At 41.2% G+C, this 22851-nt stretch overlaps 1 protein-coding gene across 2 annotated transcripts; it reads left to right on the top strand.

Annotated features, from left to right (window-relative positions):
* Positions 1-348: 348 nt before the first annotated feature.
* STT3A (STT3 oligosaccharyltransferase complex catalytic subunit A) lies at positions 349-21782 on the top strand. 2 transcript variants are annotated; one of them, XM_055415928.2, is made up of 18 exons: positions 349-471; positions 2513-2645; positions 3625-3685; positions 6043-6164; positions 6546-6691; positions 8522-8612; positions 9773-9879; positions 10541-10705; positions 11929-12109; positions 12912-13067; positions 14006-14097; positions 14769-14924; positions 15195-15383; positions 16331-16447; positions 16565-16667; positions 19439-19627; positions 20429-20544; positions 21505-21782. In XM_055415928.2, the coding sequence occupies exons 2-18, from the start codon at positions 2558-2560 to the stop codon at positions 21541-21543; spliced, it is 2118 nt and encodes a 705-aa protein (XP_055271903.2). In that variant the 5' UTR covers positions 349-471; positions 2513-2557; the 3' UTR covers positions 21544-21782. The 2 variants fall into 2 exon arrangements, with proteins under 2 accessions (XP_055271903.2, XP_055271904.2); XM_055415929.2 differs by having other exon boundaries at positions 443-553.
* The last annotated feature ends 1069 nt before the right edge of the window (positions 21783-22851 follow it).

Here is a 22851-nt window from a genome sequence, read left to right as displayed (position 1 = left end):
CTCAGTTCAGCTTTTGGGGATTCGCAGTTTCGGCCTATGCCTTTGCGTCGTTTCCGCTTCTTGTCACGTGACTGGGCTAAACGCACCGAACCTTACGCCCACGACTCCTTCGCTGTCCGCAGACCGACACGTCACTGCTCGTCCCTCAACCAAACTGCTCGGAGCGTGTTCTTTCCGCGCTCTGGCTCTCAAGAGCCGGCCTATCACGCTGGGCAGTTGGACGAAGTCCCGCCCTCCGGCTATTAAGTGATATCTGTATTGTCCAGTTAAAACGTGGGAGCGCGGCTGCGTGCACGCCTCCGGATGTGACAGACAGTTCCAGAACCCTATCGCTCTCTTCAAGTGTCGGATTGTACCTGAACTAGCCAATGGGGAGCAGTCCGGGAGGCGGACCCGGCGCTGACAGGGTTGGGTGCACCGTTGAACAGATGGCAGAGGGAGGCGAGCGGATTCCTGAGGAACGCCGGTCAGGTGAGAAGGCCTTGGAATGTAACTTGAGGATTAGCGGCAGGTGCAGTCCAAGGTGTTGGTGGGACCGAGCGAAGCGCAGGAGGTGCGGCTTTAATGGCGGGGGCCGTGGGCGCAGGCAGAGTCTGGGGCCTTGCAGAGGAGGGGGCGTGGGACGTGGTGTGGGGGGAATGGAAGGCTGTGAGGGTCTGGGATGGGTCGTGCACTTAGGCCAGGTGGGCGTGGGGAGGATGGCGTTCTGGCCCCGACTAGTCCTGGAGTGGGTGGCGCTTAGGATCCTTAGGTGGTGGGGTGTCCCACGCTGGGTGGTGCCGGAGGTGTTGAGTTCTGGGAAGATGGGAGGCGGAGGGAGGGACCTGCTGTAGCGGGCAGAAGTGGGGGAGGGAGGGACAGGGTGAGGCAGTGTGTGGGCAAGTTGGGAACTAGAACCGGGGTGAGAGGCACAGTTGAAGTGGAGGACGGATGCACAGTGTTTTAAGAAAAGTGTCCTTGCCGCTAAGCGATGTGCGAACACGACCAAAGAGCACAGTATGGAAACTCCCTTGAGATCCTGGCCTAAATTACCAGCTTCTTTACTCAGTTTTCGAGGAAAGGTTCTAGTGCTCTCATTTCCTCCGCTTAGTCTTCTAGGCATGTGGCTTCTATCAGCTCGGTAGTGGTAAGTTTTCCTGTTTCAGGCGTTGGAGAAAACAGGTACAGCCCTGAGGGATGTAACTGGGTTATGGACTTCCTAGAGTTAGGTGTTTATTTCTGATTGCAAGGTATGGTTTTCCTTTGGGACTATAATTAAAAGTAAATGTACAACTGCTCCTCTGGGACAGTTAATTATGGAAAAAGATGCTCAAGTCCTTACTGTTGGAGCTAGGAATATATGGTTCTTCATGGCCTCCACCTAGTCCAGTGTTAATTTTTTCCCTCCTTTCCTCTAGTAATAGTTGGGAAAAGATCAGGAAGGATCCAGGTTCCTTTTATTTTTTTTCCTGCAGTCTTCAGTGTTGCATATTCTTTATCACTTAGCCCTTGACCAGCTTATGATTTAAGAAGGCAGTGCTGTTTTAAACAGAAATAGCTAAGCTCCTACTGAGTGCTGATAAAATATTGTCCATCAAGTGATCACCGTTCTGAATGGTCTAGAGACTACTTCTCTCCTTTAACATTTTATTTTAATCTAATACCGCCCCCCCATACAGCCCAATCTATTTTTTTTTTTTTTACCTTAGTAGGAAAATTTTATTTTCTTTACTCTCCAGATTGTTATCTGGTTCTATGAGCTGTCTCTTGGATCAGTGGCTTAAATCAGCAGTGTCAGTTACAGGATCCTTTGAGACAGCTGATGGGAAGGGGGTGTAGATTTGAGCAGTAGTTAAAGTGTGATATAAGAGATTGAAAGTGCAGTGATCTATCTGTGTGCCTCTCCCTCCCCTCCTGAGTGCATGAATACTTCTATTGGTGATTAGTCGTGCGCTCTAGTTGATTCTGCATCCTCATTGGGATTTGGAACAGAAAGAAGCTTATAACCAGAAAGTTTGGAGCTGAAATTTAGGGTTGTAAACGGTGCCGATTCAGTCATGACCTCTGTTTCTCAGCCTTCTGCTTTCACTTCTGTGCTCATTCCCTGCTTTCTTTCATACATTCCTGCCTTTTCTTGAACGCTGTGTTTCTCCATTTAATTATTCTTTTCTCTGTTTTCAGTCTTTGCTGTTTTCTTTGCCTGTCTTCCTCCTACCCGCTTTTTTTCTACGTGTTTCTTCTTTACTCCTGTCGTACCACACAGTCACCAGCTGTGCTCCTTGGTAGCTGCAAAGACTGAGAAACAGAATTATGGTGATAGAGTCTCATCATTCCTTTTCATCCTTGACTTACAGCTCTGACATGCGGACTTCCCTGTCTGCTGGTCGTGATTCAGGCTCAGCTTGGGTCTTAGTCCTGACCCTCTCTTGTGTGTTCACTACTTCCTCTCTCTGTGGTTCTCTCCCATCATAAAATATGAAAGTGAATTAGCTAAATTGAAGGTGTTTAATATCTCATGGTCTTGGTTTTCCAGTTTTAGCTATTTGACTGTCATCTGTTGCTGCCCATTGATGTGAAGATGACCAAACTGGGATTTTTGCGGTTGTCCTATGAGAAGCAGGACACACTCCTGAAGCTTCTGATTCTGTCGATGGCTGCTGTGTTATGTGAGTGTGCATGTGGACCTCTCTTTCTTCAGGATATGGAAGGGAGAAAATTTTGAGAAAAAAAAAATTGGCAACAGCGTTCTTAAACACTTTACTTTTTCCCAGCAGATTGTAACGTGTTCTTTTTTACTGTTCTCAACCAGTAGAATTTTGTGAAATCAAAAGAAATACAAGGATGGTAGAAGTTTGGACTAGTGAACATCTGGGAAAGAATGGGAAGCATGCTGTGTTAATTTTGGTTTTTGTTAGAACTGAAAGTGGTACCAGAGACCCTGGGATGAAAGTGAAAGTGAAGTCGCTCAGTCGTGTCCGACTCTTTGCGACCCTGTGGACTGTAGCCCACCAGGCTCATCCATCCATGGGATTCTCCAGGCAAGAATACTGGAGTGGGTTGCCATTTCCTTCTCCAGGGAATCTTCCCGACCCAGGGATCAAACCCAGGTCTCCCGCATTGCAGGCAGACGCTTTAACCTCTGAGCCACCAGGGAAGCCCTGGGATAGAGTTTTGTAAAAGATATTTGTCTTCTGTAGTTGCCTGCCTCAGTATTTCTGAAAGTCTTTCCAGCACTTACTCTGTTTTCCTAGTTTTTTCTTGCTCTTCATGAGTCATAAGTAGTCTAGATTCTCTTACCTTAGTTCACTCCAAAGGTAAGCTTGTGGGAAGGGGAGGTCACCATGTGTAGAAGATCACCATGTAAATTAGGTGTAGCATTAGTAGGTGACTGTGTTGTTATGGGCCTTGATACTAAGTAGTTAAGTGTGTCCTACTTCAGTGGAAATGTGGGTATTATTGTCACGGGAAAATGAACTTCCTTGTTTCCTGTGTGTGGGAGGGATGGATAAATACTTTATTCAGTCATTATTTTGTATTTCCTGTGACTTCTGTGCTGGATAATACTATTGTCTGTGTAACGTTACTATCTACTCTTGTTTTTCATGGTTTATTGCCATTAAAATATTAGTTCTCTGTTTTGTGCAGCGTTCTCCACTCGTCTCTTTGCTGTCTTGAGATTTGAAAGTGTCATCCATGAATTTGATCCGTGAGTACCTTTGCTTGGTCTGGTATTTTCTTCAAGAAGCATTCAGGTTAATAGTTTCAGATTCAAATTCCAGTGAACTCTTGGTAATGGGGATGTACTTTCTATGCATTTCTATAGTGGTCCCCTTTTTGAAACATTTCCGATGGAATTTGAGACCAAGTGAGTCTCTCAAACTTATAAAAAATGAGAGAGGCCTTGCTGGTATGCCTACCTATTGCTTAAGACCTGGCTAAGCTAAGAGAAATCTGACTTCTCAGCTTGGTCGACACTTAATGGTATAGGCTAAGGGAAAGGGAACTGGGCCTGGTGTGTGTTTGAGGCTCAAGAGAAAAATCAGAGGTTGTGAACTTGAGATCCATGACTTTTTTCTGTTTAACAATTTGTGTGGTATAAATTGGGTCTGTCAGTTAAGTTCTAAGACACTGAGGAAAATTTAAAGTTGTAAGTTTGATTAGGGACTTTATTAGCTAAAAAGAGGCATAGGTGGAAGACATTTACTGAGCTTCATTCTGTTCCAAGAGCTGTCATACAGATTATCTATAAATTGAGATGGAGATATTAGTGTCCCCTTTTTACAAATGTAACTGAGGCTGGCAGAAGCCATTCAAGGTCACATGTATAATAAATGTTACATATATGGTAAATGTTACATGTATGGTAAATGTTACATGTATAATAAATGGAGGAGCCAAGATTTGAATTGAGGTTTGTCTGTGTTTCTAGACACTGGAGTAATTTGTATTACTGAAAGTTAAGGCTTCATTTAAAATTTAGAGAGCCAGAATCATAGATTCTTGATGCATCATTGATATCATAAAAGTAGAATATTAGGCTTATGGAACATTGATTCAAGTTTAGTACACACGTGTGTTTGAAAGTTTGTCATATTGTTTTGGGTAGATATTTGAAAGCACTTTGGAGGCATACAATTATCAATTTTTTTCCCTCAGGAATGAGATAACTTACATTCTTTTGGTTCTTGATCACCAGTATGTTAGGGCTTTTTCTCACACCCTCTAGATGAGTGAACATTGAGATAAGATGGTCAGGGAAAGCAAGAGTTATCTGCTCTGTAGTCATAGAGACAGAAGGGATGGTTCAGATCATGTGGTTTGACACTTCCTTTTGCAGAGCAGGAAACTGATGCCCAGAGTGTGACCCCAGGCCAGACCTTTTCCCACTAACTTGCACTTCTCCGTCTTACTCTGTCGCTCCTGCTGTTAGGTGAAGGACGTGATTCTGACACCTGGTGACTGCCTGTTACCCCCATCCTTTCTGTCTCCCTGACAGTTACCAAAATAACATTTATCAGAGTAGATCGAAGGATAGAGATTTATGCCATCTGCTACTTCACTCACTTTAGCTGCTAAAATTTGACTGACCAAGGAGGAAATAGGGTTAGAGGGGTGGGCAGGAAAGATGGTTCGTCCTGATCATCTTTAGTGATTAAACAATTCTTTTCATTTTACTTGTTTAAATATATTTTATTATATGTAATAAATTTGTTAATATATATGTAATATATATAAGTAAATGATATATGATAAATTTTATATATATATACATTATATGTTATTTGTCTTTCTTTTTTACTTCTTTTTAAATGAGAAACTTAAGGGGCTTCTTGCTGCTGCTGCTGCTGCTAAGTCACTTTAGTCATGTCGGACTCTGTGTGACCCGCTTGAACCTAAAGAACTATGTCTTTTTGTGTATAACTCTAAGCATTTTGTATCAAGTACTTTTTATGTAATTTTTATTTTTATGCTACTATGTAGGTGGCATTCAGAACTATTTTAAATAACAACATGAGTAGATCTGATTACGAATTTAAATACTCATTAAGAGGTTTGTGTTATGCAGTAGACTAAAAAATGTTCCTCCTGCGTCTGGTGTTGCACCCACGTCTTTAGAGATGCTCCTCATTTGAGGTTACCCGTGTGTCCTCGTGTGTGTTACGGAAATGTTCTTTTGTGTGTTGCTGCCACTTGAAAAGAGTCGAACCTGTTGGTGCCCACATCTCAGCTGTCCTGTCTTTCGAGTGCTTGAATCTTCTGACTGGGGCTGATGCCTACTACATGCCAGCCTGGTGAAGTGTCATTTGTTTAGCCTCCCGTTGCATTTCCTTACTAGAGAAGCAGCACTTTAACTGAGACAAACATGGAGCTGCAAGTAAGGAGGCTTGTGGTAATGTGAAGGGATTTTCCTCCTTTGAATACTTTTGGGTAACAAACTGACTTTGATTGAAGTAATGATAAGTTCCTCAGTGGTGTAACCTGAGGAGCCAGATTCACTGCACATTGGGGCAAATACTTCGGTGTGGGGAGGAGCAGACACAGTTCTTCCCTGTCTTGCTGCAGGTACTTTAATTATCGCACCACCCGGTTCCTGGCTGAGGAGGGATTTTATAAATTCCATAATTGGTTTGATGACCGGGCCTGGTACCCTTTGGGACGAATCATTGGAGGAACAATTTACCCAGGTGAGGGAAACAGGATTTTTTTTTCCTTACAGCAGTAACTTATTTGTGTAATATGGAACAGTGTGTTTTATTTCTAATATCTTTGTTTTGTTACACTTGTATTTTCATTCTGATTACAGATTCCTAAAAGTAGATCCTATATAGAAGGGGGAACGTGTGTGAGAGAGTGGGGATGGGTAGCTTTTCATAAATTCTGGACTTCTGATTGAATCCACAGGATGGAAATTTATAGGCCTCCTGCAGCTGCTATGTTAGTATTTCTGGTGGGTTGTTGAGACCCGTGTTATCACCTTATTGATAACTTGGATTTTCCCTTTCTCTCTCCCTTAAGTTCTTTGTCTTAGGAGGATAACCTATTGACTTTTCTTCTTCCTGTTGCAGGCTTAATGATCACCTCTGCTGCAATCTACCATGTCCTCCATTTTTTCCACATCACCATCGACATTAGGAATGTTTGTGTGTTCTTGGCCCCTCTCTTCTCTTCCTTCACCACCATCGTCACGTACCACCTTACCAAAGAGCTCAAGGTGAAGAATTTGGGGTGACAAGAGGCTTGGGAATGGATATTGTTGAACCTCTCTAGTAGATACTAAAGGGTGGGGGACTGAGAACTTAAGATGGGCAGGGAGCTTGGGGCTAAAGACAGCTTTCGATGAGCCGAATTGCTAGTTTCATCCCAGTCCCTCCCTAGAATATGTGGTGTCTTATCATTAACAACTGTTTGTCCATATAAGGGAATGTTTGAAGGTCAAATATAAATTGCTGTATATGGAATAAGAATTTTTGTGTTAGTTTATTCATCACAGGACTGCTTTTTTTTTTTTTGCTGTCTTTATTTTTGGCTGCAGTGGGTTTTCATTGCTTTGTGCAGATAGCAAGAGGGGGCTGCTCATTTGTGGTGGCATCTCTTAATGCAGAGCCTGGGCTCTAGGCACATGGACTTCAGTAGTTTCAACTCGAGGGCCCTAGAGCACAGGCTCTATGATGGCACACGGGCTTACTTGCCCTGCAGCGTGTGAATCTTCCTGGACCAGGGATCTGACCTGTGTCCGCTGCATTGGCAGGTGGATTCTTATCCATCAGGCCACCAAGGAAGTCCTGGAAAAAAAATATTTAAAGTGAGATTTAGATTTCTTTTTCGAGTGAGATTTAGATTTTGAATCTAGTATTCCTTAAAATCTAAGGGAGAGAAAATATAGCTCCAAGATATGTTCCAAAACAGTTAGTTCTTCCTATTGGAAATGGACACGTAACTTAACAATTATTTGTTGATTTTTTAAGAAACATTTCTTTAAAAATTCTGAAACCACTTGGCTCTTATAATTAGAGTCTGTGATATGGACTCTCCTTCCCCAGGTTTCTGCCTTGCTGACCCTGGCTCCTGGGACGTTATTCTTTGTGGCTGTGGTGTCAGGGAGATACCTGAGAGGTGCTAACCAGTTGGAGGGCTTGGGAAACTTGAGTTTAGTTTGAGAGCTCTTTCATCCTTCTCCTTGCTGCCTTGTTCCAGATTTGACTCTTATCAACAGATAGGTCCTACCTCTTTTCGGTGTGTAGGTTATATTTTGTTTTTCCTCTTTCCCGAGTTCACAGATTAACATGAAATATTCCAGCTCTATTATCTAAGCTGGCATCCTTAGTCCACTGTAGATTATCACCTCTGTTCGTTGACTTTTTTAGCTAAAATACTTATGTCTTCCTTTGTCTACGCTTGCATAGCTTTTAGTGGTGTAACTGGTGTTCCTGTGGTGTGCAGGTATTGTTGGGGGGCACTCAAATCTGGTGGTACTGCAACCCAGCCGCCCATTCTGGGGTAGCATCTGACTGATTTCATGATTTGTCTGTTTTTAGCACATGTGTCGGAGAAGGCAATGGCAAGCCACTCCAGTACTATTGCCTAGAAAATCCCATGGATGGAGGAGCCTGGTAGGCTGCAGTCCGTGGGGTCGCTAAGGGTCGGACATGACTGAGCGACTTTACTTTCACTTTTCACTTTCACACATTGGAGGAGGAAATGGCAACCCACTCCAGTGTTCTTGCCTGGAGAATCCCAGGGACGGGGGAGCCTGGTGGGCTTCCATCTGTGGGGTCACACAGAGTCGGACATGACTGAAGTGACTTAGCAGCAGCAGCAGCAGCACATGTGTACTCAGTTTCAGACTTAGTAACGTGGCAGGGAGGGAATTGGTTGTAAAGTGTGTAACTTTCTTGTGCTGCAAGCATTCCTAGCATCACATCTCCCTTGCAAAGTGTCAAACTATTCTCTGGGCCCTGTAGAAGCCGATTGGGCTAGTGGATCCTCTCCTGTCCCACAGCTGTACTGGTGTTGACTTCCTATTACCCCTCTTGTCTTACAGGATGCAGGAGCCGGGCTTCTTGCTGCCGCCATGATTGCTGTGGTTCCTGGCTATATCTCCCGGTCTGTGGCTGGCTCCTATGATAATGAAGGTAAGACTTAAAGTTCACCTTATTATCCGGTAGAGCTTTGTGAAGGGTAATAGAATCTGGGTTCAAATCTGCTATTTAGCAATAGCAAAAATGGTGTCTGGGTGAGAAGATTAGAAGTGGGTAGGAAGGGACCTCAGACTCTTAAGTTTATATTCTCTCTCTCTCTCATTTTCTCTAGAAAGGTAGCTGGTAATTTTCCTTAAATAAGGCCTCTGGCTCATCTCTGTATTGCTAAAAGTAGAGTTAGGTTTTAGGGTTGGATGGGTTTTTGTTATTGTTTATTCACTAAGTGGGGTCTGATTCTTTTGCAGTCTTATTTACTGTAGCCCACCAAGCTCCAGGGTTGAAGGATATTGTTATTTTAACACTGTAATCATTTGCTTTATTTTAGATGAAAGGAATGGATGTTCTTAAAACCGTAATGACTTTTATTGACTTATTTCCAAATCACTCTGTATTTATTGAATGTTATTGGTAAAACAGTGTTAGGTATTACAGAAATAGTTAATGAATAAGAGTATTGGCTTATAGTTAAGAAACTACAGAGATAGATAATGAACAAAATAATTTAGCCCATAATCTATTAATGCAGATTAATGCAGACCTCTAAAAATAAATACTAATGGGCAGATAGTATTGTATGCCATGAGAGAAGTACGAACAGAGTACTTTGGGAATGCAGTGAGAGAAGAGATTCAGATTTGGGGATCAGGGAAGGCTTTTTGGAAGTAGTTGTGTTTGAACTGGGCCCTGAAGTTGGAACTTCATTAGGCAGATATTAAGGAGAGAGGCAGTCAGGGCATAAAGACCAGCTTATTGTAAGACATAGAAGCAGGGTGGTGCTTTATAGTATGGGATATCATTAGGACTCAAATGTCTGGTTCAGTGCCTGAAAAGAACAGTAGCAATGATTGCTTGCTGCATGCTAGATTCTGTTGCAAGTGCTTTACATGCAATGGTTAAATTTGTCTTTATGGCACATTTATGAAGTAGACACTATTAGGGTCTCCTTTTTTCTTTTACCAGAAACTGAGACAAAGAGATGTAGAGTAATAACACTGTTAATGGGTTATAGGTCTGAGATATGCAGGTAGTTTGTTACAGATCAGTATTTAATATCCCACTGTGGCCTCCTGTTGAATTTTGTGTTCTTGCTGCAGGGATTGCCATCTTTTGCATGCTGCTTACCTACTACATGTGGATCAAAGCAGTCAAGACTGGTTCCATCTACTGGGCAGCAAAGTGTGCCCTTGCTTACTTCTACATGGTAACTCTTCACTCCCTTCTTCCAGGAGACTCTCTGTGTCTGCATATATGTTGGGATCAACTGATGTAAATTGGAAGTAGCTCTTGGGGTTTGAAACCATGGAACAGAGGACAGAAGCCTTTATTGTCTCTTGTATCCATAAAATGCCTAACCCAAGGCAGGCAGATGATAAGATAGAGGACTTTTTTTTTTTTTAATTTTTAGAGGTCTCCAGATACTGTATTTCTTATGGATACATATTGGTTGGCCAGCTCTCTTCTCTGATAGGTTTCCCTTAAATTTTTCCTTCCTAACACATATTTTTTTCTGTTCAATCTTTCATAAACCCTGAGACTTCTTCCCTTAACTGTTTCCGCTTGCCCACATTTTGCATGTATCCCTAAATCCTCCATGTGACCTTATAGTAGGTCGCATCCAGATTAACGCCGAGGGTTAGGGGCCTTTTGTTTTGTGATCACAATGACAGGAGCCATATAGAACAGAGGACTGAGTTACAGTGATGGGTTTCATTTGATTTTCCTGTTTTAAGAAGTCAGTTACTTAAACTGTTTAGACCACTTGGCAGTAATAAAGTTTTTGATTACCATAAATAGGTGTTCTTTAAAAGGGTCACAGGTAACGAGGAGTGCTGAGAGGAACTGTCCTTTTTCATCTGTCCTAGGTCTCTTCCTGGGGAGGTTACGTGTTCTTGATCAACTTGATCCCTCTTCATGTATTAGTGCTGATGCTCACAGGACGTTTCTCCCACCGGATCTACGTGGCATACTGTACTGTCTACTGCCTGGGCACCATTCTTTCCATGCAGATCTCCTTTGTGGGTTTCCAGGTGAGCCCTAGACTGAGTGGGGTTTTTAGTTTCTTCCACTTTTTTCCTAAGCATCTCCAACTAAATTGATTTATCTTGGATTCTGGTGAGGATGTTAAAACTTACAGGTCTGACTTTGGACTGCTCATGTTAACTGAAACAACAGAATCATTGGTCAATAAAGTGTGCCTCCTGAGAGTGTTAATATTTGTTTATATAGTTTAATTGCTCTTAATTTAGCTTAAGTTTGGGGAGAAGCAGGGATATTTTGGTAGAACTGAGTTGATGTGAGTGATCACAGTTATCTTTTTCAGTCCTTCCTAATGTGAATGATCCTATTCAGTAGTAATGACCTGTGAACTTGTTAATGGGGCCAAGTGATTAAGTCCTTTAAGAAGCAAAACATAGACCTTTTAACCACATTACTCCATAGGATTAAGACACAGCTATTAAATCAGAGGAATGATGCAATATGTGTGATTTTTCATGTAAAATTCTTATGAAAAGTGGAACCCTTATTCAGCTCAGCAAGTATTTCTTTGCTCATCCCCTACAATGTGCAACTTTCTAATAACTGGGAAATGTAAAAAATAAAGATGTGATCCTGGTCCTTAAGGAAGTCTTGCTGGGAAAGACACCCATGTAGCTCTCTGTGATGTAGTGGTCCTAGAAATGTAGTCCTGGACCCGCAGGCTCAGCGGCATCAGGGAATATGTTAGAAATGCAAATTCTGGATTTGAATCTACTGAGTTTCAGAAGCTCTGGCGGTGGGGCTCAGCTGTCTGTGTGTAAACACCCCCTCTTCACACATGATTATGCTGCCTGGTGGAGTTTGAGAGCCATTTGTCTAAGTTACAGGAGAGATCTCAGGTGTGTAGATATAGAGGAGAGCGATGGATTTCAGCTTGGCAGAGTAGGAGGCAATAGTATTTGCTTGGGGCCTTGAATGATGGGAATTTTAATGAATGCAAATTTTGGGAAAATGAGAAAATTACAATCGAGGCTCAAGAAATAGCCTGAGCAAAGGCCAGACATGTGATATTGATAGAGTATGGTACACTTTGGACCCCAGGTATTTTGTGGAAATGGGGCAGGTGAATTAGACCCTCCCATGGATTGGCCCTAATTCCTTGGTAGCGTCAGAACTCATTGGACCCTTTGGTCTGAACTTGGTCTGCATAATTCAGGTCAAGGCTGGACCCGTTGTTTTCCTGACATTCTCACACATCTGCTTTCACCTACAGCCTGTCCTTTCATCAGAGCACATGGCAGCCTTTGGGGTCTTTGGTCTCTGCCAGATTCACGCCTTTGTGGATTATCTACGCAGCAAGTTGAATCCACAGCAATTTGAAGTTCTTTTCCGAAGTGTCATCTCCCTGGTGGGCTTTGGCCTTCTCACCATTGGAGCTCTCCTCATGCTGACAGGTAGGAAAGGCTTTTAGTATTAAGTGTTAATGGGTATGAACATAGTATAAACTCCAAAAACATGGGTTATTTCCTGACCACAGGCAGATGCATTCTTTTTCTCCCATTTCTCTTGATTTCATGCATATTAAATCCATATTACACAATCCATTTGTCAGCCAGTATTTGGATTCAGCATAGTAAGAAGATCTTATTAGATCAGTGTTTAATCTCAGAAGATTCACACTTGGTAACAGAACTATATTTACCGTGCTTATCTTTCTCTTTTTTTCTTTTGTCCTTTTCTTTCCTATTGGTATATTGGTAGGGTAGGAGAAATCCTAACATTGTTTGCCCTACAACGTGACTTCACCTAGTCCCAAATGACAGAACTATGTCTGTTTAGTTTGGTTAGCATGGCACATTTTCCTCACGTAGATGTTGCAGAGTCTGATTTGATTTTGCCCAGGACTCTGTATTGTCTAATTCAGAGCAACACTGGAGGACAGCCTGACTTAGTTTATAGCATTGGCCTTGGTTTGACCAGATTTAGTCTAACCCTTCCAGGAAGCATTTCCACCTTCCTTTTCTGAGTTTACATACAGCCTAACTTTATTCTGCTGACTTTGCTGACATAAGTACTCTCAAATTTGAAAGAAAGGAATCAGTGAAATTCTCAAGGTATTCGTGACATTTAGAGAAAAACCTAGTCCTCCTTTGCCTCAGAGAATCCTATTAAAATGGAAAGTTATGATTAGTTGGGATCAGATGTTATTTTGTTTCAGAAGTTATTGTGAAATATTTGTTGCCTCTTTGCTGCCAGGAAAAATATCTCCCTGGACGGGGCGTTTCTACTCACTGTTGGATCCTTCTTACGCTAAGAACAACATCCCCATCATTGCCTCTGTGTCTGAGCATCAGCCTACAACCTGGTCCTCATACTATTTCGACCTACAGCTTCTTGTCTTCATGTTTCCAGGTCTGTCTGCCTTGTTCTGAAGTGGTCTTCTTTGTAAGAATTATTTGATTCAAAATAAGTAAAATACCCCCATCCTTATTTTTTTATTGTTTTCATTTTTTGCCTGTGTATTTATGTGGTACAGAAGATGGCTAAACACGTTTTTCTAATATTTGAAGCAGAGTGGAAATCAGAAGTTGAACAATTGCAGATACTGGCAAGTTCAGAGTCTCAGTTTTCTGTTCAGTTGTATTATAAAATTCAAACCTAATTCAGATTTTTTTTAAGTACTTCTAGTGTACCCAACCCCTCATCCCTGACTCCTTCCCATTTATCTTCTTGATAGTATTGAATTTTGACAGTAGGCATAGCTGATTGTAAAGCATCTTCATCTAACTTACCTTCTGGCCAGTTCAGAGATGAGAATTTGCCACTGGTAGGGAACCTTTTTTTTTTTTAATTGAAATAATTTTATATTTTTTTCCTACTATGAAAATAAGTTGTCTTTTATACAAATAGAGACAAATATTAAAGTTTCAGGAGTTCTCACAACATACCTGTTGCTCCTGTTAACACTTGGAATGTATATTCATCCAGTTGTTTACTGATTAAAAGTCAGATGATAGAGTTTTTCTCCTGACTTTTTAAGTTTTATAATCATAATTTATGTTATGTAGGATTATGTCAGTGAAATAGTATTTAAGATATAGCATTTTTTAATTTTTAAAGTACAGAGGTATGTAAAGAAGGTGGCAAATGGTCCATAAACTTCTGCAGCAATATTTTAATTGATGTGTTTTATTCTGTTTTATAAATATTCTATAGTTAAATACCTCCTTTATGTTGGACATTTAGGTGGTTTCAGATTTTGTGCTATTTTAGAGTGCCATAATAACATCTTTCCATGTGTCTGATTGTTTTTCCATCCCTTCACTTCTTTTTTTCCTTTATTTTTGTAGTTGGTCTCTATTACTGCTTTAGCAACCTGTCTGATGCCCGGATTTTCATCATCATGTATGGTGTGACCAGCATGTACTTTTCAGCTGTAATGGTGAGGAATACCCTCAGTCCTGGTGACCGTTTCCATCCTTTACTCTGGGGGTTTTCTTCTTCCCCTGGCATGGGTGGATTCAGTGCTGACAATTGTGCAGAGGCTTCCTTCTGAGCACTTGAGGGGCTGAGTGGTAAAGGTGCTCACTGTTGTTGATCTTTCCCGGGAATGTGCAGGGTACTCACATTTTCTGATTGTGAGGCCCACCTTTCTTGGATTCATACCCTTGTGTCAGGGAGAGGCCCTGTGCAGGTTCCTTCCCCTCTCTTCCTGGAGTCTCAAAAAGGGAGATGATGTTTTTTTCTTAAAGGCTTGGGTGCTGAGTGCCAGGTTGTTAAAAGAGGGGAGAGATTTTATATATTGCAGTTAAGACAGTGCTTCTCAGACTTTTTTGATTCCAAACCACAATTAAGAAATACTTTTTATAGCCTGTCATTACTCAGGATGTACATACATTCATACATGTAGAACTGGCGGGAAAAAAACATATAGAATAACAGTTAACTTCTGCTATAGATGTGTCAAGTATTTTCTCTCCTATTTTGTTCTGTTCCATTGACAGACCATGATTGTTGAAAACCCCTCAACAGATGTCATCATCTGCTAATAGGTTGAAATGTGTAATTTGTAAAACACTGATTAGATTGTGATCTTGCTTCCTGTTTTTTTAGGTGCGTCTGATGCTGGTGTTGGCGCCTGTTATGTGCATTCTTTCTGGCATTGGAGTCTCTCAGGTGCTATCCACTTACATGAAGAATTTGGACATAAGTCGACAAGACAAGAAGAGCAAGAAACAGCAGGATTCTACTTACCCTATTAAGAATGAAGTGAGAAGCGACACATAGAACAGGCTGGGGGAACTGCGTGTGTTGTGTGTGTGTGCGTGTGTGTGTGCACACGCATGTGCAAGCATCTGTGGGGTTTTTTTGAGTGAGGGCGAGTAAAGTGGAGCACTGTCTCCAGAGGTCAGAATTAATTCATATAGCCTCTGACTTATGTTGGTTCATTTTTTCTAAATCATTGACTGTGTGTATGAAGCTGTTCTGTGCTGTGTAAATTTAATTTGGTTTACAACACAATTCTTCTTCCTTGTCTAGGTGGCAAGTGGCATGATACTGGTCATGGCTTTCTTTCTCATCACCTACACCTTTCATTCGACCTGGGTGACCAGTGAGGCCTACTCTTCTCCCTCCATTGTGCTGTCTGCTCGTGGTGGAGATGGCAGTAGGATCATTTTTGATGATTTTCGAGAAGCGTACTATTGGCTTCGTCACAATACTCCAGAGGTGAAAATTTGGGAGGTGTAGGATTGTGGGGTAGGAGGAAGGGAAAGACATTTGCTGTTATAGTGAATCAAATAGGTTTTAGATGGTAGAAAACTTGGAGAAATTGGAACTGTAGAACCTGGTGTTGAATGGGCCTTAAAGGTCAACCTCCATTCAAGTTAGGATGTCTTCTGTAGCAGCCCTTCCTGGTTCAGGTTATCTGCACTTTGCTTAGACACTTGTATTGACAGCATGGTGATATTATTGTGAGGGAGGCCGTCCCAATTATAAAAGAGAAAGGTTAACAGTAAGTAATACATGTTTATTGTAGAAAAATCAGAAAACAGAAGCAAAAAACAAAGACAGATTTTCTATAAAGGATCACCTAATGCTAACCACTTTTAATATTTTGGTTTATACCTTTGGAGCATCTGAAGTCATTTCCTTTCCAGTGAGATTGGCAATTGTGAGTTAGATTCTTATAAGAATTTTTCTTTATTCGTCATACCCTATGATTTATCCCCTCCCACCTCCTACCACCTTTCTTTATAGGAGCTGATTTTTGTGATATTGTTTTTGATAATTTTTTATGATGATCATTTCTCTGATGACACCAAGCTGTTTATTTGGAAATATTACAGAGCCCCCTACACCTCCCAGGCCATTATGTTTATTTTTATAAGATTATCTGGAATGAAAGTATTGGCAATGTTGGATTGTATAATTTGCATTGAGATTTCATTATGGTATACAAAGGTAGGACCAGGTGCCAAGATTTACTTTCTTGTTAGGCATGCATTCTTCTTCAAAGAGTCAAACATGACTGAACAACGGAACTGAACTGAAATGATTCTGTAGAGAAGTTAATTAGCTGTATGTTAATTCCTGTCAGATGCCCTTCCACTCCTAGTACTTGATTTTTGGAGTTGGTGAGACACTTGTAATTTTCTATTTCTCATTCTTTTCAGGATGCGAAGGTCATGTCATGGTGGGATTATGGCTACCAGATTACAGCTATGGCGAATCGGACGATTTTAGTGGATAATAACACATGGAATAATACCCATATATCTCGAGTAGGGCAGGTAAGGTGAAGGGGTCATTTGAGTGCTTGATGCACAGGGTCTCATGGGAAATACTTTTCCATGAGGGATCATATGGCCTGGAATTTTGCTCTGAGCAGTGTGCCTGTGTTTTTCCAGGCAATGGCATCCACAGAAGAAAAAGCCTATGAGATCATGAGGGAGCTTGATGTCAGCTACGTACTGGTCATTTTCGGAGGCCTCACTGGGTATTCTTCAGATGGTAATGAACTTGATTATATTTCTAGCTACAAGGCTAAGAAAACTAGATGAATCTCCTGCTTTTCTATCCTTTTACTAATCTTTTCAACATATTTTCTTAGTTCATACATATTTGCAACTTGAGGTTTGGTTATTTTGATTTTTGTTTCAAACAAGTAGGAAGTAAATGTAAAGAATTCTCATGCAAGTATGAAAAGTGAAAGTGTCAGTCACTTCAGTCATGTCTGACTCCTTGTGACCCTGTGGACTGTAGCCTGCCGTGCTCCTCTGTCCATGGGATTCTCCAGGCAAGAATACTGGAGTGGGTAGCCATTTCCTCCTCCAGGGGATCTTTCCAACCCAGGGATTGAACCGGGTCCCCTGCATTGCAGGCATATTCTTTACCATGAGCCTCCAGGGAAGCTCCATGTAAATATGGCATGCTATAATTGTCTGAAGACCTAGGAATAGTTCCACAAGCAGTGAAGGCCTCTGAGAATGAGCTTAAGAATTAGCATTTTTTAGTGGGTTTAAGCCATAGAGTCATCTCCCAACTTAAAATGTTTCTATATATATATATGCTTGTGTATGTGTATATATACATATATATATATGGCATATGTTAACCATGTTCCCTGTAATTATTAGCAAATCCTGTGGTTAGAAGAATCATCCAAATATAGTTCTCTGCCTCAAAAAACCTTGAAAAACTTAAAGCAATACCTGTTTCAACTTTAAAAGGTTAAACACTTCTGAAAGTTTATAATAAAAATGGTAGTCCTCTGCTTCTAAACCACCTTGTAATATCAGTTCCCAGGAAAATTATTCCTTCAGTTATTTCTTCTAGTACTTATATTCATATTTCTAAATAATATGTATATTCTATTCATGGATTGATCATTTTAGATACCCTTTATCAGCTTCTTATACTAGATAAGGAATTTAGTTCTCTGTATTTCCCTCTCCCCCTTTCCATCTTGCATATTCTCAGTAGAGTTAATGATCAGATTTTGGTTAAATCCAGATAAAGCGTTTTCAAAATCATGACTAAATAAATACTATGTACTGCTGAGTCAACCTGTACACCGAGGTTAAACATTCTTATCTAGAATAACTTGTTTTCCTGCAGTTAATAATTACCTCTTATTTCTATCTTAATTTTCTTTCTATATGGTTGCTTCTTAGAGATGTTCAAATTTTAGATTACATCTGGCTTCTGATATGGACAGACTTAACAGATTCACCTGGATAGAATGTATAAAGTGTCAGTATAATGTAGTAAGACTAATTTCTATGTGTGTCTTGCACAGGCAGAGGAGGAATGACTAGCCGGGATGTGTTCCTGTAGACTTGCACTTTCACAAACAATTGCTTCAGCACTATTTGGTTGTGTGTGACTCTAGGTTTTTTTCTTATTGATAATAATAATATATGCAAATAGTACAGAAAGTTGTTTGTGTATGTATGTTTGTGTGCTTATGTATTTGTGTGCATCTGTATTTTTATATATGTGAATGATACACATAGGTGGTAGAAATAGATGGTTCCCTGAAATCTTTTGTATTCCATGAGACATATATATATCTGTCCACCACATTTTCTTACTAGGTCATCTGTCAATAGACTGAGGTTATTTCTATATCTTGGTTGTTTTGAGTAATGCTGCAGTGAATCCTGATTTCTCTTGGGAATAGTGATTTCATTTCTTCTGGGTATATCCCAAGAAATGGGCTTTCTGGATCACATGGTGGTTCTGTTTTGAAATTTTTGAGGAACCTACCTACTGACTCCTATAGTGTCTGTACCAATTTACATTACGACCAGCAGTGCACAAGGATTCCCTTTATTTAGCATCTTTACCAGCATGACTTTTGTCTTTTTGACCAGAGTCATTCTAGCAGGTATGTGGTGATGCCTCATTGTAGTTCTGATTTGCCTGCATGCATGCTTAGTTGTTTAGTGGTGTTCGAGTCTTTGCGACCTCAATGACTGTAGGGCATGCCAGGCTTCCCTTGTCCTTCACTATCTTCTGGAGTTTTCTCAAACTCATGTCTAGTAAATTGGTGACGCTATCCAACCATCTCATCCTCTTTCACCCCCTTCTCCTGCCCTCAATCTTTCTCAGCATCATGGTCTTTTCCAGTGAGTCAGCCCTTCACATCAGGTGGCCAAAGTGTTGGAGTTTCAGCTTTAGCAGCAGTCCTTCCAGTGAGTATTCAGGACTGATTTCCTTTAGGATGGACTGGTTTGATCTCCATGCTGTCCAAGGAACTCTCAAGTCTTCTCCAACATCCCAAGTCAAAAACTTTAGTTCTTCGGCACTCAGCCTTCTTTATGGTACAACTCTTACATCCTTACATGACTATTGGAAAAACCATAGCTTTGACTATACAAACCTTTGTCAGCAAAGTGATGTCTCCACTTTTTAATATACTCTCTAGGTTTGTCATAACTTTCCAGGGAGCAAGCGTCTTTTAATTTCATGGCTGCAATCACCATGAGCAGTGATTTTGGAGCTCAGGAGAATAAAATCTCACTGCTTCTACTTTCCCATCTATTTGCCATGAAGTGATGGGACCAGATGCCATGATCTTAGTTTTTTGAATGCTGAGTTTTAAACCAACTTTTTCACTCTCTTCTTTCACCCTCATCACAACGCTCATTAGTAGCTTTCTTATTTTTATAACTTTATATGGTACTGTATGCCACTAGGAAAGTATTAGAAATAGGAATTTTCATTATGTGATTTAGCTGTAGCTACCTTGGTGATAAAGCAGTTTTTTCTTTTTCTAGACATCAACAAATTTCTGTGGATGGTCCGGATTGGAGGGAGCACAGATACAGGGAAACACATCAAGGAGCACGATTATTATACTCCAACTGGGGAGTTCCGTGTGGATCGTGAGGGCTCTCCAGTGCTGCTCAACTGCCTTATGTACAAGATGTGTTACTACCGATTTGGACAGGTTTACACAGAAGCCAGTAAGTGATTCCTGAGAACCTTAATAACAACAGTAAGAAGAGCAGTAGCTAACACATACAGGATATTTTTTATATTCCAGGCACTGCTCTAAATGCTTTATTTCTACTAATTCATATAATCCTTACAGCAGTCCAAAAGGTTGATGCTAATATTATTCCCATTTTATATGTGATGAAATTGAGGTACAATAGGTTCCTTAACCGCACAAGGTCCTATAACTAGTGCTGAGTCAGGTTAAACTCAGGCAGTCTTGCTCTAGAAAAGTCTGCTTTTATTCATTACTTTTTAATGCCTTTCAGTAAAAGGCATTATACTGGAGAGAAAGGATTATGAAAGGGAATAGAGTATGATAAAGGACTTTACATTTCTTCAGATAAATTGAAAGGAATGTGCTTAGGTTAGTCTTTCCTTCTGACTCACAATGTTTTGGTTCTGCACTTGGGACTGTTTTTGAAGTAGATGCAGGCCTGTGACATCTGGAAAGTTCTTCTCTGTCCCATGGAAGGGTTACTAGTGTGTCCCAGAGGTCCTGGGTGGTAGTCCTCAGGAATAGAGGTACTTGGAGGTCAGGGCTCTGTCTCTTAGATAACCTCTGTGGACTCTGCCAAGCACCATCTTGAGGGAGATGTGAGTTGGGATAGCACTCAGTTTGCCCTTCCTGACTGAGGCCCTACTCTCTACACAAACTGCATGCTAGGGAGTAACATTCCAGTGGGATGATTTACCACATGGACTTACTGTTTCCTTAGGAAATGAGCACTGTAGAAAGAAATTTATCGTCTTTTTTTCTCCCTTTCCAGAGCGTCCGCTAGGCTATGACCGTGTCCGGAATGCTGAGATTGGGAATAAAGACTTCGAGCTTGATGTCCTAGAAGAAGCATACACCACAGAACACTGGCTGGTCAGGATATACAAGGTGAGCAGGTGTTACACTGTGAAAGCAACTCTAGTGCTTACAAATAGGCTACGTAGTTCTGAAATAGGGATATTTCTGTGTCTGAAAAATAGCCTGCTTGAATTTTTCTTTTATTTTAGATTGACAGTTTTTGTTGGATTACCAGCAGACACCCCAGTCTGCTGTCATTCTGGCAGTGGTTGCAGTGATGTTGTCCCAGTTGGGGTTAGGCTTGATCTGTTTCAGTGATTATCAGGCTTGGGGAGGGGGGGAGGTAGTAGGAGAGTGTGTGTGTGTTCGAACTATGTTTTCTTCTCTCCCACTGAAGAATTTATGGCATAGAGAGTCACATCAGTTCAGTTCAGTCCCTCAGTTGTGTCCATGAACCTCAGCACGCCAGGCCTCCCTGTCTATCACCAACTCCTGGAGTCCACCCAAACTCATGTCCACTGAGTCGGTGATGCCATCCAACCATCTCATCTTTTGTTGTCCCCTTCTCCTCCTGCCCTCAATCTTTCCCAGCATCAGGGTCTTTTCAAACAAGTCAGCTCTTCATATCAGGTGGGCAAAGTATTGGAGTTTCAGTTTCAGCATCAGTCCTTCCAATGAACACTCAGGACTGATCTTTAGGATGGACTGGTTGGATCTCCTTGCAGTCCAAGGGACTCTCAAGAGTCTTCTCCAACACCAGAGTTCAAGTGCATCAATTCTTCAGCGATCAGAGTCACATAGAAGTATGTTACATCTCTTACATAAGAAAAGGTTGAGAACCTTTAGTGTATTTGGAGGAATGATCATTTACACAGCTCCTCACAAGGTACCCTGAGAAGTTCAGCAGAGAGTAGCTAGTCTCACACCAGAGCCAAACCAGGGAGCAGAATCCATCGTAACCCCTTCCTGTCTGGGTGAACCCAATTCAGTAGAGAAGCTCTCCTGTGCTGACCTGATTGTAAATGTTAAACTGATACCTTTGTGTTGCAGGTGAAGGACCTGGATAATCGAGGCTTGTCAAGAACATAAGTGTCACGTCTGGTTCTGATCTGCTTCGCACTGAGTGCGTCCCATTTAGGGCGCTGAAGACAGTTTTAAAAATATGCAGTTTATAAGAACAGAGCGCGATGAGATTAGAATTGTCCAGAGGTTTTGCCCTGGGCAGCGTGGGCTGGGCCAAATGGAATGATCTTTATAATTTTGAGCAGGTTACCAAATGAAATGTCATGGCTTTACTTTGGTCAATTAAAGGGGGGAATTTTTTTTAATTGTGCCTTATTTGTTTTGACTTATAACTGATTTGAGTAAGCCTAAAGTTTATGCTGGGCTGGTAGAAGGACAGAGAGCAGACCTCATCTGTGGTCTTAGCTCTCTAAATGAGCCATGTATGGGGCATTCTGTCATTCTCTCTCAAATCAGGAAAACTATCAAGGACTAGCCGATCCTACAAACAATTTTGTCATTTCAAAAACTGCAGCACCTAGCCCAATGCCTTGCACATAGTTGGTGCTCATTAAGCATTTACTGAATGAATAAAAGTTCCCGGACCAGAGGAGTGCCATTTCTGGGCAGCAAAGGCAGCTGTGTTGCCATCATGTCTCTGTTCTCAACATTGCTTGTCTTTAGAGGTGCTTTGACTACAAGGGACAGAAGGTGGCTACCCAGACCTGATCACACCATTTGTCTTTGGGACTAGCCTAGGTATTTTTATGTGTTTTTATTTTTGAGCAGGAGTAAATCCAGGGAGACTAAATCAATAGTTTTGAAGACTTAAGGCAGACAGTACAGTGTTCTCAATGGAGAGGAAGAATCTGTTCCAACGTATGTATAGAACTTGATGGTCAGTAGGTGTTCTTGAATTAGCTGACTTGTAACCATACATATCTGTTTGAAATCTCGCTTTTCAGCACTCTCACTCATCCATGATATAGTCCATGTCTCTGCTAGTTTCCTTTAGCTCGTGCACTCAGCCTGTTGGTTTTACCTAAAGGTGAGCTTCTTTTGTCCCTTCGTCTCAGCCTCTTTTATTATTACATCTTACTAAGAAGCTCTGATCTGGTTTTGAAGGCCTTGCCAAGTTAGCTACAGAAAGCACAGGAGTCCTATCATATTTAATGTCAGCACAAAAAGCCTTATGTTCAGTTATACTAGGGTATTTTAAGACTTACATCAGTGATGTATATAAACCCTTAGTTATTAAAAAAAAAAAAAAAGGTAACTCTTTACTGTTACCTGTTTAAGAAATAGGAGCAATGACATGACTTTCAGATAAGTCAAAATGGTGTTCCTAAAGGTATGCTCAGGTCTACCTGTGTACCCAGGAAGCAGCCTTCCAAG

This window comes from Moschus berezovskii, chromosome 25 (genome assembly GCF_049115385.1).
Source record: "Moschus berezovskii isolate FMDL1 chromosome 25, NW_MosBer_1.0, whole genome shotgun sequence".
Taxonomy (NCBI): domain Eukaryota; kingdom Metazoa; phylum Chordata; class Mammalia; order Artiodactyla; family Moschidae; genus Moschus; species Moschus berezovskii.
This window is presented reverse-complemented; position numbering and strand designations above follow the sequence as displayed.

Coding starts and splice junctions, on each gene's coding strand:
- STT3A (XM_055415928.2), top strand. CDS start 2,558: ATGACCAAACTGGGATTTTTGCGGTTGTCCTATGAGAAGCAGGACACA. Junction 3,686..6,042: donor GTCATCCATGAATTTGATCC/GTGAGTACCTTT, acceptor GTCTTGCTGCAG/GTACTTTAATTATCGCACCA. Junction 14,098..14,768: donor TGTACTTTTCAGCTGTAATG/GTGAGGAATACC, acceptor CTGTTTTTTTAG/GTGCGTCTGATGCTGGTGTT.